General features: G+C 48.2%; 1 protein-coding gene across 6 annotated transcripts in view; it reads left to right on the forward strand.

Moving 5' to 3' along the window:
* Positions 1 to 15,267, forward strand: part of FUBP3 (far upstream element binding protein 3) — a 35,670-nt gene extending 20,403 nt beyond the window's left edge. For all 6 annotated transcript variants that reach the window (XM_020794923.3, XM_020794924.3, XM_020794925.3 and 3 more), the window contains 11 exons: positions 709 to 807; positions 2,008 to 2,112; positions 3,006 to 3,108; positions 4,011 to 4,111; positions 4,733 to 4,874; positions 7,941 to 8,101; positions 8,963 to 9,036; positions 9,168 to 9,244; positions 11,604 to 11,675; positions 12,505 to 12,632; positions 13,626 to 15,267. In XM_020794923.3, coding sequence (XP_020650582.1) covers positions 709 to 807; positions 2,008 to 2,112; positions 3,006 to 3,108; positions 4,011 to 4,111; positions 4,733 to 4,874; positions 7,941 to 8,101; positions 8,963 to 9,036; positions 9,168 to 9,244; positions 11,604 to 11,675; positions 12,505 to 12,632; positions 13,626 to 13,634 — 1,071 coding nt within the window. In that variant the 3' untranslated portion in view covers positions 13,635 to 15,267. The remainder of the gene's footprint in view (positions 1 to 708; positions 808 to 2,007; positions 2,113 to 3,005; positions 3,109 to 4,010; positions 4,112 to 4,732; positions 4,875 to 7,940; positions 8,102 to 8,962; positions 9,037 to 9,167; positions 9,245 to 11,603; positions 11,676 to 12,504; positions 12,633 to 13,625) is intronic.
* Positions 15,268 to 16,853: the final 1,586 nt, after the last annotated feature.

Below are 16,853 nucleotides of genomic sequence, written 5' to 3' on the forward strand. Positions count from 1 at the left end.
CGTTCCCGAGAGCTCTTCTCTCGTCCTGCTCAGCGTTGGGGGGGGGGGTCCGTTGCGGGCTCTGAGCCGCCTTCTCCCCAGGAGAGCATCGGGCGGTGTAGACCGTGTGGCCGGCAGGCCCAGGATCCGTGTACCGGATTCGGCACCGTCAGGCCAGACCTTTCTGGGAATTTTAAAATGTATTTAATGTTTTTTTCTGCTTAGAAGAGAGAGGGGTGTGTGTCTATCTTGCACCTGTTGATATACTGTATTTTGGAGACGATAAAATTAGGCGCGGAGACCTTTTGATACATTCCTGCAGGATGCATTGAAAATGTTATTTTCTTAGTCTACAGCTCCCTGAATTCTTGCCATTGTTCCTCTGCCCCCCCCCAAAAAAAACAAACCCCAGAAACTTTTGCAAGCTTATAAAAATGTGCCATTGGTGGGGATAAGGCCACCTAGAATCCCACTATTAGGAGAAAGGAGATCTGATAAATAATATTACCCACCTCTCCTTGCAATCTTACTGGTGATCTTTAAAAAAAAACTTGTTAATTTTGGAATGGAACAATATACGTCCTGTATTTCCCGCCATGCTGGACCCCCCTTCCCAATTTGTCAGAGCCTTTTTCGTCGCCATCTTCTGTCTCCCTCTTGTCCTCCTCGCCTCCTAGCGTTCCATTTAATTTTGCCTTCCATGTTTTGATTTCTCCCCATCGCCTGCAGGAACGAACAGGCGTGAAAATGATTATGATCCAGGATGGCCCTTTACCGACTGGAGCGGATAAACCTCTCCGGATTACCGGAGATGCTTTTAAAGTACAGGTGTGTATCGGAGAAGATTTGCTATCGTGCTGATAAAGAGTTTTAGGAGGATTTGCGATAATGGCGCTGTCGGTGGCCAGCGTGAGTTGCACCCTCCCGGGCGGGTTGCACACATAAAGACGGAGGGGAGGGGACCACGAGCTTAACGGGCGAAATGATTCACCAGTCCCGTTCAATCTGTTCCTCTTTCCATTAGCGCTCGAATTGCGTTTGACCGAGTGTAGAAAACTAGAAAAGCAAACAGAACTTTGTGCCGCGGGAAAAACCAGAGGTGCCCAGACTCAGGGGGGCTTTTTTTTTGAAATGACAGGGTAATAATTTGGTGCAGTGGTTAGGATATGGGAAAGGGAGTAGGGAGAGACCCGAGTTCAAATCCTCCCATCTCAGCTTCTCGGGAGAACAGCAGGGGAGCCGTAGAGGCAATAAATAAAATAAATGCTGTCCTTTTGTGAAGGCTGCTTTGAAGGGAGGCGCTCAGCGCTGTGAATGGATTTGGCCCAATGCCAGGCCTGAGGGGGCTTTTGTCATGCCTCTCCCAAGGAGCCTCCGAAGCCGTTTCCAGTAAGAGGAGATTCCAGGTTCCTAATCAATTTTCTCCAAAGGAGGAGAGAAGCCTCTGTGGCTGAAGGAAGCTTCCCACGACCATGATCGAAGGCTTGCCCTTCTAGGGTTTTGGTGTCCGGTGGGGGGGGCAGGATATTCTCTGGGTTTGCCCAGGATGAGAAGCCAGAAAGAAATGGTCCACCACTTCTGATGATTCTCTGCCTGGAAAACCCTGAAAAAAAGGTGGGCATAAAGTCAACGTTGTCTTGATGGCACATGGTCAGTGTTATACATCGCAGGATAGCTGGCTAGATAGCTCGGAATGCTAGTTCTCTGGCTGCGGGGCCAGAGGTTGGGAATTCGATTCCCTTCACTGGACCTTCCGGGAGAAAAGCCAGCCTGGGTTGCCTTGGAGCAGCTGCGCAGTCCCAGGGCACCCTTCCAGAAGAAGCGAACGGGTAAAACCGCTTCTCTTCCTGTAAAAGCCTGCAAAAGGGTCGTCCTCGGTCAGGACTGACTTGATGGTACACGAGTATGATTATATATTTATTCTTAAGGTACCACCCTGCCGTGCCATCACAGGCCTCTTTTGTTTGGCACGATATATAAATCCTTTCCTCTCTCTCTCTCTCCCCCCGTGCTCCTTGTACGATACAGCAAGCGAGAGAGATGGTGCTGGAGATCATCCGAGAGAAGGACCAGGCGGACTTCCGAGGCGTACGCAATGACTTCACTTCCAGGATGGGCGGAGGGAGCATAGAGGTAGCGCCTTTACCTTCCTCTACATTGTTGTCTCTTTCCTTATGGAAGGGGGGGGAGGAATATACGCAGTGGGGAGGGGGAGTCTTAAGCCTGCTTTAAGTCCTTCCACTGGTACCTAGTTATGCTTCACAAGATAAACTGATGCGGAAGAGAGATAGAGATAAATATACTGATGCTGGAGATAGACAGACAGACAGACAATTCATTTTTAAAGCACAAAGTCATTGTCCTTAGCTTTAAAGATTGTCTTTTCAGGATGTAAACCACCCTTTCAGCTTTAAATGTTGTCTTTTAAGGATGTAAGCTGCCTTGGATTTTTTTTGTTTTTTTTTTAAGGAGAACGCCGGGGTTAAAAATGTTTTAAATAAATAAAGTATTATTTTCAGGGGCACTGTTTTTACAGTCCCCTTGATTATTTCGGTGCTCTGTATATCCACCTTTTCGAGCCACGGCGTCCTCTTTTCCAGCCATTGAATGCGGTGGGGTCTTGCTTGTAAATCTCAAGTGTTGATTCCAAAGTCCAGTGGATGGCTTCTCCTCAGATGTTATCTGTCTTAGAGGGAGAAACTTTGGCTGGCTGGCTTCTTAATTGAATTCTACCGCCTTGCCCTTCTGTCTAGTTCTGTGATTTGATGGTCCTTCTTCTGGTGAAGATCTGGTTATGCTGCCGGTTGCTATATCCTGAAGAGAGAGAGAGAGGCCTGCCTTCTCTTTTTATCTCGTACAGGGAGGGTCATCCTGCTTTTCTCACCCTCGCATGCGGCCTCTTTACCTGAGCCCACTTGCCTCTGCATTAAACCCAAGTGATGTCTCTTAATCTCCCGCACCTCTGGGCCTGCCTGTCAAACCCACGTTCCCATCTCCTCCCTTTCCCTCCTCCTCTCTACCGGCAGGTCTCAGTGCCCAGGTTTGCCGTGGGAATCGTAATAGGAAGAAACGGCGAAATGATAAAAAAGATCCAGAACGATGCTGGGGTTAGAATTCAGTTTAAACCAGGTTTGTCAGACTTTTTTTTTTAAAAAAAAAATTATTTTTAAGATGGCAGTCTGTGATTTCTTAGGTGGTGGGTATCTCCTTTCTCTCTTTTCATTGAAGCTGCGTCCTGTGGCGTCAAACCCCGGTTCCCTCCAGTTCGCTATTCTCCGAGCCGGGGACCGGAGGAGCGAAGTAGCCCCCTTCCGTCTTGTTCGGACTACAGCTCCCATCTGTCCTGGCCTTCAGCTCTGCCGCCTGGGAGCTGGAGTCCAGGGGTTCAGCAGCGGCATTCCCCCCCCCCCCCCCGTGGATCTAAGCCTTCAGCTGCGGCTTTTACGGGGGGGGGGAGGGCTGGAAGTCAAGGCCTCGGAGGAAAGATGGAAAGAACTGAGCAGGATTAGCCTGGAGAAGAGAAGACAGAGGGGAGATAATAGGATACTACTTTTCAAAGAATTGTAGTCCTATAGAGGAGGGGCAGGATCTGTTCTCCATCATCCCAGTGTGCAGGATATATTATCATGGGCTCAAGTGACAGGAAGCCAGAGTTTGGCTGAGCATCAGGAAAAACGTCTCAACTGTTAGAGCAGTACAACAATAGTACCCATGACCTCAGGGGGAGGGGGTGAGCAATTCCAGCGCTGGAGGCCTTCAAGAGAGAATGGGACTACCCTCTGGTCTGATCTGCTTGGATCGGGACCCCTGCCCTGAGCAGGGAGCTGGACTCAATGGCTTTAGAGGCCCCCTTCCGACGCCATGATTCTATGATATTTTTACGCCCCGTAGGAATTAAAATTCCCTTCTGCGGCTCCCCTTGAGTTTTGCTGCTAGGTTGGCCCCGGCTCTTGCTTGCTTGCTATAAGCGTGTGTGTGTGTGTGTCCCCCTGCCCTTTGGGGTTTGCATTTCATCATCTCTTTCTCCACAGATGATGGGATTAGTCCAGAAAGAGTCGCTCAGGTCATGGGTCTGCCGGATCGGTGTCAGCACGCAGCCCACATCATCAGCGAACTTATCCTAACAGCACAGGTGGGTGGAGGCTGCCTCCCTCCAGAGTAGCCCTTATGTCACCTCAGGAGTCCTGCTTATACGCTGGCATAAAATGTTGAAGGAACTCTGAAGTGAACAGGTCTCAAAATGGTCTGAAGGGTGACTACGTAAATTCCAGACATTGCAACAGCAGGCGGGCCTCTTTGGCAAGGCGCTGGCCATTTCTGGGACTTCTGTCCCACGTTGGCGTGTGCAGGATACCGGCCATGCCCACCTTCCGCATTTTCAAATCAGTGGCTCATGAGGACTAGGAACTTTAAAGTGAATGCACAGCCTGTGAGATTTCTTTTCACTGTTATTTTAAATCATATATTGTTTAACTCATCTTTTCATAATTAACTTACTCTGTTTTTAAATTATATGAATTTTAATGTTGTGAGCTGCTTTGGGTCCCTTGTTGGGAGAAATGTTAGCCCTTTTCTGTCATCTGCTCTATCAGACTCAGTGTCTTCTTTTTAAATTGGGAAACCCTGGTGTTTTCGTTAGGAATCGGTTTACGGTACCACCTTTTCAGCAATTGTTTTGGCAGCATATGTGAAAACGTGCAACCCGGAGGTGAGTTCCAGGAAGCGCCAACCATGTTTTCTTCTTCCCTCAAAGGAGCGTGATGGTTTCGGGAGCCTTGCCGTGGCACGAGGAAGGGGCCGTGGCCGTGGCGAGTGGAGCGTGGGCACTCCCGGGGGCATGCAGGAAATCACCTACACCGTGCCGGCTGATAAATGTGGGTTGGTGATTGGCAAAGGTGAGCATCCTGGGCATTTCCCCCTGTTTCCTCGAGAGCAGAGATGTATCAACTTTTTGTGTTCGCACAAACAGACTCTGTGTGTGTACACTTGGCTTCATAAAAGGGGGAAAGAACCAGTTTTGTACGGAGACCTCCTTTGCTTGCGTGTTGTATCTCTTGATCAAGGTGGAGCACCTCGAGAGCATGAACCAGATAGGTTGCTTTTTAAAATTTTAGCACACAAGTACGTCGTGCCATTTTACTCAAGTGTATTGGCTCGCCATGGCTGTGTTTCTTAAGGAAGTGGCTAAAACGTGGAGATTTGACAGCTGACAACGTTCCAGCCTCTTCAGCGTTTAGGAGAAAGGTCAGAGAGAGAGGGGGGAGATCACAAAACGCGCTCTTGAACTTCAGTCCTAGACTTTTTTGCTTCCTGACAAATAGCCCGCCGCTCCTCTTTAGATGGTGTGATCCCTTGACGCCTTCTCTCTCTCTCTCTCTCTCTCACACACACACACACACACACACATGAGAAAAAGAGACGTTGCGATGCTGTGCTTGGATGCTCGCAATGTCTCTGGTTGAGAATATTCCTTCTTGTGGCAGAAAACGGATGTGCCTCAAAGGGGTGGTGGTTGGCAAAGTTTAAAATCTGAGATTTGTTTTTTAGAGTGGGGAGGCAGCTGTACAATAGCCAGGCGCCCTTTCTGTGCACTGACACTTGCAGACAGAACTCCCCCCCCCCACAGCTTCTCGCTCGATCTTTGGGGGCCCCGCCTGGATTTCCATGATAAACGCTGCGATCTTGACACCTAACGTGGGCTCTTGTCACGGCAGCTTTAGAGCACGGTTTGATTAATGGCTTTACAATTCTGCCACCCAGCTGTGCGCCCCCACCCGCCCCGGACGCTTCTGCCCCTTCGTCGGGTACGAGGGAAGAATGGAAGCCCCCCCTGCCCCCCAACGACTCTCTAGACAGGCGCCATGTGCTAAGCGGATGGCTGCCTCTGTGGAAAACAAGGGGGAAAGGCTCGCAGTGATGGAGAACGACGTTCTGCTGGGCGCTTTGTGTCTGGGTTCTCCCAATGTCCTTCTATGTGATTGGAAAGGGGTGCTTTGAATGGTGAAGGATGCTGGTCCTTCCCAGACTTGAGGGCGAAATTATGCCAATAGTGAGAGAATTATGGAATCACCAAGTTGGAAGGGGCCTCTAAAGCCATCCAGTCCAACCCCCTGCTCAAGGCAAGAGTCCAGGTCAAAAGATATCTGCCAGGTGGATGTCCAGTGCTGGAGCACTCACCACCACCTCCCCTTAAGGTTGTCGATTCCGTTGTCCTACTGCTCTAACAGTTAGGAAATTTTTCCACACCATAGCCCAGTTGTTCAAATCCATGCCAGATAAAACTGGTTGTTCGAGATGGGCACGAACCACAGGTTTGTTGGGGTTTGTTTCCCGGCCAGACAGCCAATCCATGGTTTTAGTGCCCCACCCTCTCCATCAGGCACCCGCTCAGCAGCCGCACCCTGCCCTGCCTCCTCTGGGCACTGCCCCCACGTGGGTGGCTGCTGGGGGAGGCGGTGCCCCAAACCCTGGATCGGCTGTGAAACGAACCCCACCGAACCTGTGGTTCGTGCCCATCCCTACAGGTGGTTCCTTAAAGTGCTGCAAGATTCTTGGTTGGTTTTCCCCACCGACTGGCTGCTAGCCGCCCTCTGGAAATTTCCAGAACGGCATAAAGGTCTTGGACTTTTGACCACTTGGCGTTGCTTGTAAATGAATCTGGGATCTGGACAGCGAGACGTCCCTTCCCGGTAAAGTCGAAAAGAGCCACCCCGTTCGGAGATAGGAAGTTTCATCGTTCTGAGGTCCCCATTCGGAGGCTGAGAGGGGAAAACAAGCATCTCCCTTTGGCTCGCGAGTCACCGGTGCGTTTGAAGGCATGGCTGAACGTCCCATGCTGACCAGATGCTCTCTCCTAATTTGTTCTGTCCAGCTTGCTTGGCCCCCTTCGCTTCTCTCGGTTTCAGCCTATCCAGGATGGGGGTTACGCCTATCATGCCAACACACACACACACACACACACTCGTCTCCCTCTTGCCTCCGCTCTTGTGTGAAATTACGGCAGAAGAATCAAGCCATTGTCGCAGTTCTGGAAGCCTTTGTGAAGCAGATTTCATTAAGAGACCCTCTGGGCGTGCGTGGGCGTCTTTCTCTTGAGACTGCCAAGTCAAACCAAACTTTCATTAGATGTGCTCCACCCTCGAACAAGCCTCCCCTGTTTAGCTGCTCTTTTTTTTAAAGCCTCGTCGTTGGCCTCCTGGTAGGTTTTCTTGTTCATAGCAGGTCTGCCCACCTGTTCCTTCTCATGCCCGACGAGGCTACGCACTGCGAGAATTAAAAAGAACATTGCAAAGTTTTCCTATGTTCCCAGTGTCCAACCGGCAATGCTTTAACTTGGCGTGTTTTACTCTTCTGGCCTCGTTTATTTTATTTTAAAGGCTTTCAAAGTGGTTAAACAGAAAATGTTTTTGTTAAATTATCCCATGAAAAACATCACTCAAGATCAAATGTCACCAATTGCAATAAGGCTGAAAAAAAAATATTAAATTTTATATGGATTGTCTTACTTCATTTCTGTTTTTAAGAGTTAATCATATCCAGCATATATTTCATTTGTATTTTAATAATTTCCATTGTTGGATGGTTCTGTTGCTGATCTGTTGATTGTCATAAAGGAACACCGATGATGTATAGGACAGTAAATCAACAGTGTATAACAAAGCACAATTTATTTATTTATTAGGTCCCTATTCTGTCATTGGTCGCAATAACACACCATTCCTTCCCCAGTGAAGCAAGAAAATAGTAAAACAAACTAGCACACACTGCCCTTTAGAGTTGTATTGTAAAATCACAAATCTATAGCTCTATTTATAGATGGTGTGGTCGGTTCTTCTCTCTCTGGACTTTCCCCGATGAAACGTGGAGGACCGTCACTGTGGTTGGAGTTAACGTGTGCCCGCCCGAGAGTGGTCTCCTGTCCATTTCACAAAAAAACTCTTTCCTCTCTTGCTTTTCGGCAGGGGGCGAGAACATCAAGAGCATAAACCAGCAGTCTGGGGCCCACGTGGAGCTTCAGAGAAACCCGCCACCCAACACGGACCCCAACGTTCGGATATTCACCATTCGGGGCATCCCTCAACAGATCGAACTCGCGAGACATCTCATAGATGAGAAAGTGGGCGTAAGTTTCCGCCTTTCCTGAAATGGATCGTTCCCTGTGGGATGATAGCCGGAATGTAGTAGCCTTAGTTTTCTTGGATTCTGTTGCTTCTGCCAGAATCGGCCACTCTTCCATCGCATTAACAGCCCCCACCACGCACCCTACACTTCGAATTGGGAAAGCTCAGAAATATCCTAGATTAAGAGATGGGCACGAAGCGCCAGTTCGTGCTTGTTCGTTTTTCGGCCAAACAGCCCCGCCTCCTCTGGAGGGCGCCCAATCAGAGGCGGCACCCCGGCTTCCCTGCCGCATCCCGTCACCTCCGGGTATTTCCTCTAAGTAGGAGCCAACTGGAGAAGGCAAGGTTGGGAAGCACCGAACACACATTTGCTCCAAAAACGAACCAGCACGAACTGGCAGTTCAGCAGTTCGTGCCCATCTCTGCCATACATCATAGATTCCCAACCCTGGGGTCCCTGTATGTTCTTGGGCTACAACTCCCAGAAATCCTAGCCAGCACCGCCAAAGGCTTCTGGGAGTTGTGGTCCAAGATCATCTGGGGGGGGCTCAAGGTTGGGAACCACTGCTGTAGATCCATGTTGGTGCCATAGAGCGTCGAGGAAAGAAGAGAAGGTTTCCATTCCTGGCGTCGCTGGAGAACAAAATAAAGTCTTGGATCGTTGCCCTAGTGAATCACAGTTTTGAAGCAGTGGGTTGAGTAAAGCATAGACGGGGAACTCCCCCTTCCCCGAATTAGCCTTTGTTGGTCAACTTTTATACCGATGCCGTCAAAGAAACGGTGGCACGCTTTCTGTCTCGTTAGCCTCGCTTTTCGATCCACGGGAATGAAAAGAGATCCATGGATCTTGTTCCTTTCCACAGGGTACCGGCTTGGGTGGACCTGGAGGTTTCGGCCAGAGCCCCTTCAGCCAGCCCCCTGCCACACCTCATCAAAAGTAAGTTCTCGCGCTTGCGTTCGCACAGCTGTCGGGCGCCTTGTTTTAATTTCGGCATTGTTCGTGGGAGCAGGAGGAGGGATATCATTCGGGGTGCTTTATAGATAAACCCTTCTGTCTGTCGCCCACAGTGGTCCTCAGGCGTTCATGACGCAGGGCTGGGGGGGCACCTACCAGACGTGGCAACAACCTGGGCAACAGGTTCCAAGTAAGTCGCGTCCGTCTGTCTGTCTTTCTGCCTCTCTGTCCATCCACGCCAGTGCAGGGCTGAGACAGGAACCGGCCAGTCCTCGGCCTGGGTTGACAAACCCTCATACCCAGAGAATCTCCGGTTTACGCCTTTGTGCAGAACGGCAAGCCTCATTGCGTCGCCCACGGTGGCCACCGTCGCTCTGCTTCTTGCAGCACGAATTGCACGTCCCTTCGCTGACAAGGAACTTAGAATAATAATGGATTGGGAAGGGGCCGATCTCCTGCTTTAGAGCCACATTGAGAGCGAAGCGCAAATCCCAGCCCCTTTCTCCCCACCCCTTCTGCCCGTTGAAAGAGAACCAGTCTCTCGTCTTTCCTCCCCCTGCTGCATGTCCGTTAGATTTTAATTATTTCCCCACAATTAGCAGGCGGAGGTGAGAACACTTTGCCTTGTGACACGGCTTTTCAGCGGCCTCCTTTCAGCCTGCCGTGGACTGTAATTCTGCCCAGAAGAAAAGGCATTCAATGATTTCTTTGTTGACGTGAGGGAGGGAGCCGTCCAGCCGGCCCTGACCTTTAGCAGCCGGGCTTCTGACTTTTCCTTTTGGTCAGGCCCTCTTAGCTGCCCCTGAACGTTCCCAAGTTGGTCCTCTCCCTTCCCTCCAGTCACGCTTCTTGTATTGTTGCCGTAACTTCAAAAAAACACACACACACAACTCCACAAGCACCCTCTGTCTTGATGAGATCCGGGTGGTGGTTCCTTCATGTCGCTCCCTTTTCTTTGCCTCCATCAAACGCTTGCGTTTTCTCCTGAATGCAGTTCTCTTTTCACCCCGTCCACCTGCTTGTCTGTGTATTTTGTGGTTCCCATCGCAAGGTCACATGGAGAGAAGACGGGGTTCCAAATTTGAATCCCCTGTCCTCCCTTTCCTCCCTCCTCCTTGCCTTGTGACTCCTTAAGCGTTGAGTCCCTGGTGGGGCTTGCGATGATCATGCTGGCGTCCTGCAGATGTTGGCCAGGAACTCGGGAACGCTGGGACTGGCCCATAAACGCAGATCTGCACAGCTTTAGTTACGGCTGTTCTGGAATATTCTTAAGGTCACTTTTGCCAGCCTGCACAGGGGCAGACTCTTGACATCCGGATGGTGGATCACGACCACTTTGTTAGGCTTGTACCAGTGGGAGGAACTTAAAAGTCCCCAAGTTTATGGCAAGATGGATTTCACGCCAGGGAATTTACTTTTAGAGGCTAAGTCTAAAAATTCATGGCAAAATGCATTTTGCCAAGATGTGTGGTTCCTAGCTGGGCTGAAGGAGGAGAAAAAGTTGATTTTTCACTGGCTGTCACACCCCCGAGGTTTGGAAGGGCATTGGAGTCACGAGACGGAGCTCCCTCTCCTGAATGTTGAACAGGAAGCAGACCAAATGCAGTTAGAGCCTTGGGCGTTCTTTGCCTGCATCCAGACCAGCTTGCCAGGTCAGGGAACCCAGCTTTTACGACTTTAAAGCAGTGGTAGGCAACTAGGGTGGATCTTGGAGGCCACATTTCCACCCCCAGCGCCAGCGAAGGGCCAACCCAGGTCACGACATGCCTGGAAAATCCAAAAATATAGAAGAAACCACTTCAGTTTGATTGTGGATGGGAAGTCGGAAGAGACTTCTTCTATTCTGTTTCAAAAGACGGGGGGGGGGGGATACCTTCCTTATGGAAGTCTCAGAAAGGGTGTGACAAATGAACAATCAGAAATCGGACCTTGGCCTGTAAAGAACAAGGTTCCAGACCCACCCAGTGTTCCCGGCTTGTTGCTCCGCAGGTGTGTTGAGGTATCTTCCCCTGTTGCTGGACTCTTGGACGTGTTGATTGGATATAATGAGAATTAAACTCTTTGTTACTTACAGAGGGCTACAACTCTCAATGACAGAGAGAAGCGAAATCTTACTGTTATTGATCCTAGCTAGAGTAGACCCAGTCAATCAAGGAGCCTTACATGTCAAAATCTCATTGACTAATTGGGTCAACGCTCGTTGAGACGTGCGGTTGGGTTCTTACGACCTTGTCCAAATGAACCCAAGCAGGGAGCTTCATTTGAGATACAGCACCCAAATCTCTTTCTCATAACAGAAATTGAGGGGGTCTTTGAAAGAAAACACATCCTCCTCTTCCTCTCAAAAGGAATGCTGGGGATCGCGGTACAAGGGGAATTCCCAGAGGGCCCTGTCCGTTTTGTAAACCGCCGGCGTTGTTCGGGGGGTGGGGGGAGACACCTGTAGCCTTGCCTCTGCCTAGCAGGGCCGGCCCGTTCTGCCCAGCTGCCGGTGGCTGACCCGGCCTCTTTGTTTCCCCCCCCCCTCCTTGTTGTTGCCTTGTGTGCAGGTCAACAGAACCAGCAGCAAACCAGCCAGCCCGACTACAGCAAAGCATGGGAAGATTATTACAAGAAGCAAAGTGAGTCGAAGCGGTGGTTCCCCTCTTTTTCCGTGGGATTGGAAGCGATCGGCCACCCCGAGACACACACACCCCAAAAGAGTGACCCATTCCAAATACCATTTTTTCCCCTCCTCCCTCTGCTTTTAGCTCACAGCGTGATGGAGGGGAGAGTGGGAGAGAGAGGGCCCAAGGGTTTCTTATCATCATCATCATCATCATCATCATCCTGTGCTGTCAGGTCAATTCTGACTTACGACAGCCCCATTTCCAGGGTTTTCTAGGTAGAGAATACTCAGGGATTTCTCTACCTAGAATATTAGGCGGAGTAAGGCTTCCCCCCTTCCTTTCTTCAAAGGTTGCCCCGGGATCGCTGTGCAGATTTTGCCCAAGGCCACCCAGGCGGGCTGTTCTCCTCCCAGGAAGGCCCAGTGGGGGGAATCGAACTCCCAGCCTTTGGCTCCACAGCCAGAGACCTCAACCCACATGAGCTGTCCAGTCCAGCCAGCTCAAGAGTTACTCAGCGGTCAACTTTATTTTTAGTTTCTCTGTTTCATTTTTAAATACAAGAGCACCTTTCCGTCATCCTTTCCTTGTGGATCTCTTCCAAGTCAGTGGAAATGTCCCCCTTTTTGGGGTGGGGTGGGAATCCCCCCCGCTGCAGACCCACGCTCAGAGGGTGGAGGTGATGCCCACAACCTCCCAGCTTGCCAAAGCAGCCGGCCTTTGGCCACCCCGGACGGAACCCAGTTTGGCTAGCGAGGCGGGAGGTTTCAGTTTGGCCACGGGGGCCCCCGTTCTCCTTCCCTCTCCCCTAACCTCAGGCACGGTGTGTCTTCCTTTCCTGCAGGCCACGCTGCCACCGCGGCGTCCCAAGCCAGCTCCCAGCCGGACTACACAATGGCCTGGGCAGAATACTATAGACAGCAGGCGGCTTATTACGGGCAGACATTAGGACAAGCTCAGGCCCACAGCCAGGTGAGTATTCCTTTTCTCCCTCATTAGGTACCTTTTCAAGTCTTCTTCCTGAATCGCTCTCCCTTGCTTAACAGGATCATGACCAAAAGTCCCCAGCCCTCCCTTTCTCCCTATGCTTGTTTGAGACTCCTCCGTCTCTTCCTTCTGATTGAAGGAGAGATTTCTTCCCTGGAACCCTGGAAAGGGTTCTTAATTTGCTGAGTGAATTTCCCCAGCTTTCCGGCCCTTCCTCCTCCTCCTCCCCACCTCCTCCAGACACTGCCTCTTCATAGGCACCCACTGGAGGAGACGGCAATGGGAAAACACCCAATACCTGTCCATCCGAAAAACCGAACCGGCAGGACATATCTAGCTAGGAGGGTAAAATGCAATAGGTTGTTCCTTGCACTAAATAAGAAATTGCCCCAAAAAGGTGGTGGTGGGGGGAGAGTTGTATGTGTATTGCCTGCCCCGGGGTGAATTTGCACGTTTGCAGATTGAATTCCCCAAGTGCCTGCGAACGTATATAATTTTGCACTCTTGGCTTTCTTGGATTGGACGGTTAAAAAAGTACAAGCCCCGAATGGGTTGGTTGTATCTTTGTGAACAGTCTGCCTGCTGTCTTGTGCCTGGAATGGGCGTGTCCTTGGCTTCACAAGGATGGGTAGAAACATTTTGCACAAGTGGTGTCCAAGCATGGCTTAAAAACCAACCCCCCCCCCAAAACCCTAAGCAAGTTCTCGGCGTCTCAGTCTCATGCAGGAGATGAGGTCCCTCACTGTGATTTTTGATAGGTCTCTCCCTCTTGTGAACAGACACAGTTGCATTTTTAGGGATGGCGAATCTTATTTTTTTTTAAACAACACACAACTTTCCCACCTCGGCTCCCTTTTTTAAAGGGTAAAAGAATCAATTTTGTTGTTCTTTCCGTGTGTTTGTCCCAGTTCGCCAAATTTTGTGTTCGCCAAAATTCGGTCTTTTTTAAAAAATCTTTTCTCTCTTTTTTCTTTTCAGGAGCAGTAGAACAAGAACCTTGAATATATATTTTTCCCCGCCCTTTTCCTCCCTGCGCGCTCTTCTCTCTTTCTCTCTTTTCTCTTGGAATCATTGTGGAAGCAAACCTTTTTTGTAACAGAGGTTTCTAGATTTGCAACATTTTGATGAAGACTCTTGTTTTTTTTTTTTTCGTGAAACACTAGTTGTTAGGATAATCTATACTGAACTTTTTTCTAAGAATCAGGAACAATTAATGCATACTAAACTTTATGGACATGGTGGGTAATTTTTTTGTTTGTTTTTCATTTTAAATTTTTTTTTTTCCTTTTCCAAATTTGTGAGAAAAAAAAGAGGAAAAAAATAAGTAAAACTCAGTGATCATTTTTTTTTTCCCTTTTTCTTTTTTTGGAGAAAAGCCAGAGACCATCTGGCATGAAAACGTAACTCCCGAACTGTGACATTTCAACCAGTGGAATTTTTTTTCCCCCTCCATTTTCCCCCCCTTCTTTGTGTTTTAATTTTTAAAAAAAACTTTTTTTTTCTGTTGGAACAGAAAAAAAAAGGCTTGGAAGTCTTAGGTGGTATGTAACAAATTCTAAAAAAAAAACAAAAAATAAAAAAATGAAATTTTTGAAAAGCAGTATTTAAATATTCTTAAATATGTAAATTCATTAAATATTTTACTTCTAATTTCTTGTACCTTGGCTGTCTTTTTTTTGATTTTATTGCATTTTTTTAAAAAAAGAAGAAACTGAACTATGGTATGTATTGTAATTAATTATGTGAATTCTTTAGCAAGACAGTTACTGTTTGCTGTCAACGCTGGTTATTGTGGGGAGAATTTTGTAGGGGTTGTATAATTTCTAGAGATCTAAAGGGTAATATAAAAACAATGTGTTAATTTTTTAGCGATACTATTTTTTTTCTTTCCACGTCTGTAATTGCCCGTTGCATTTGTGTATCTAAGACCTCCAAGCTGATCTTAAAAAAAAAATGAAACGATACCTTTTGTCTATTTCAGAAATAAATACTGTTATTTTTAATATTAAGATGGAACTGCTATTAGTAACTTTAACAAACACTGTGGAACATTAAATCATATAAAATAGTAGTAACTATTTTTTAATTCCAGGGTGTGTGTTTGCTTTTTTTTCCCCCTCCCCCATTTTTTTGGTTGTTTTGTTTTTAAGTATTTTCTTATCTTAATATTTGTCAAAATTTACCTAGAGAAATAAAAATGAAATCTAGTATTAACCACAGGTATGCGCTAAATAATTTTTTGATTTAATAAAAGGGATAATATGGTTTCCAGTGTTTACTGTAGTGTTTTCTTGTACAGATAACAGTGTATTTTTAAAGGAGAAAAAAAAACGGAAGTAAAGCTATTTTTTCTTGACATTTTTAATTGACCTGCGGGACATTCCGTTTTGAATTGTACTGAAGTTAATGTTCTTAGGGTCCTTTTCCTCCACCCTCACCTTTATTTCTTTATAATGCTTGAAATGTCTAACTATACAGAAACACAATTGGAATACTGTTAAGCATGATGTGTTTTAAACAAAAAAAAAATGTTCTTTTTATTTGACTGACAGTTGCATTTTACACTCTCTCTATAATAAAAAGAAAATTCCACAAGCCATCTTGTGGGTTACGTATTAAAGTCTCTCTGGATCTCTATAAAAGAAGCATTGAAAAATTAATACCGGCACCTTGAACCCTGATCTCCATTCCTCTTCAATAGCTTCTGCAGGAGCGATTGCTATGGGCGTCTTTATTTCTTTATTTTTAACTTACGGCAATAGTTGGTTAGCTGCAGGGTGGCCCAGTCTTTTCCCTTTGACGATGGGGCTCCCCGTAAACGTTGTGCGGACGGGGTCCCTTTTGACCTGCAAAAGCTTTTCCTCGCCAAGTACGCGAGGTTGGTCAAGAGTTCACCAAGAAGTCTCCGGAGGTTCCTGGCAAGAAACCGTTCTATAAGCCCGGAGGTTTCTAAGTCTTTCCCCCGTAGGGCAGAATATAGTCGATGACATCTTAGATCGTGAACCATTGACTAGGGAAGACTCAGTTACAAGATCCTAAGAGGAGCGCCGGTGGGGTGGAGCAGAAGTCCCATCGAACGTGTCATCCTTGTTCCCACAAGGGAACAAGGTCGGACGCCCACCATACAGTGGGCCTCATGCCCATCCATGTTCCTTGGCGCCCAGCATTTGGAGATGTTCCGGTTTCCGAGGACAACAGGTTGACCTCGTGACCGGTAGGCTGTAGACGGTCTTACCTTTTCGTGACCAATTCCATCCTCTGCCAACCTCTGAGCCCAGGAGAAAGACTCTATTCTCTTTCTCAACTCCTTCAGAAGTAGCTGCCTTTGCTACCGCTGTGATGACCCATTCATATTATCCCCTTTGTATTTTTTTCCACTCCCATGAAAATGGGACAAATGGTGCGTCTCCCTCCTTGGCCCCAGGGTGGCAAGTGTTGGTGTTTATTTTCCCACCCACTACTGGGGACACTGCTTGCGATTTGTCTGATTTTTTTTTTAATGGTGAGATATGCAACATTTCTTCCTCTCCCACTCTCTCTCCCCATTTGCCTTCCACACCCCTTCCGGCATCTGGTCTTAATTTATTTTTATTTTTATTATTATTAAAAAAAAAACATGAGATGGTCCCATCTGCAAAAGTGCCAACCCGGGGCGCGCCCGCCCACCCCTGAAAGCCGGAAGCAAAAGAAAGGGGTGTTGGTGGGGTTGAGATATGGCATCTCTTAAATACACCTCCAGAGAATCGAGATGGGCTCAGGAAAGATGGGGATGGTGAAAGCCACTTGGGTGCAGGGAGGGGAGGGAGGAGGGGAGAGGGAGAAGGGACTCTACATGCTGATGATAGGAAGGGCAATTAAGGAGGGGGGGGGATGCCTTATGGAGAAGACATCCTTCTAATTCATCTTCGGAGCTCTGTGCCAGAACAGCATTTGGCATGTTTCTCTGGGAGCGTCTGTGTGATAATGAACCCCAAGGTGTCCCTTAATTGAAGACGCAGCCTCCCGGCCCCCTCCGACGGAAAACCGCAAGTGGTCCAAGGGAGCAGCAGAGAGAGGATGCATTTTCTTAAATGTATCTTTAAGTACAGATGAGAACGGGCTCCCTGGTGAAATAACCTTCGTATGAATTATGGAAGTCAACTCTCAGGCAACTCTTCCATCTCTGGTGCTCTTCCTTTTAATACCAGCCAGGCCGGGTGGGGCGGC

The sequence above is a fragment of the Pogona vitticeps genome, chromosome ZW-PAR (genome assembly GCF_051106095.1).
Source record: "Pogona vitticeps strain Pit_001003342236 chromosome ZW-PAR, PviZW2.1, whole genome shotgun sequence".
NCBI classification, from domain to species: Eukaryota; Metazoa; Chordata; class Lepidosauria; order Squamata; family Agamidae; genus Pogona; species Pogona vitticeps.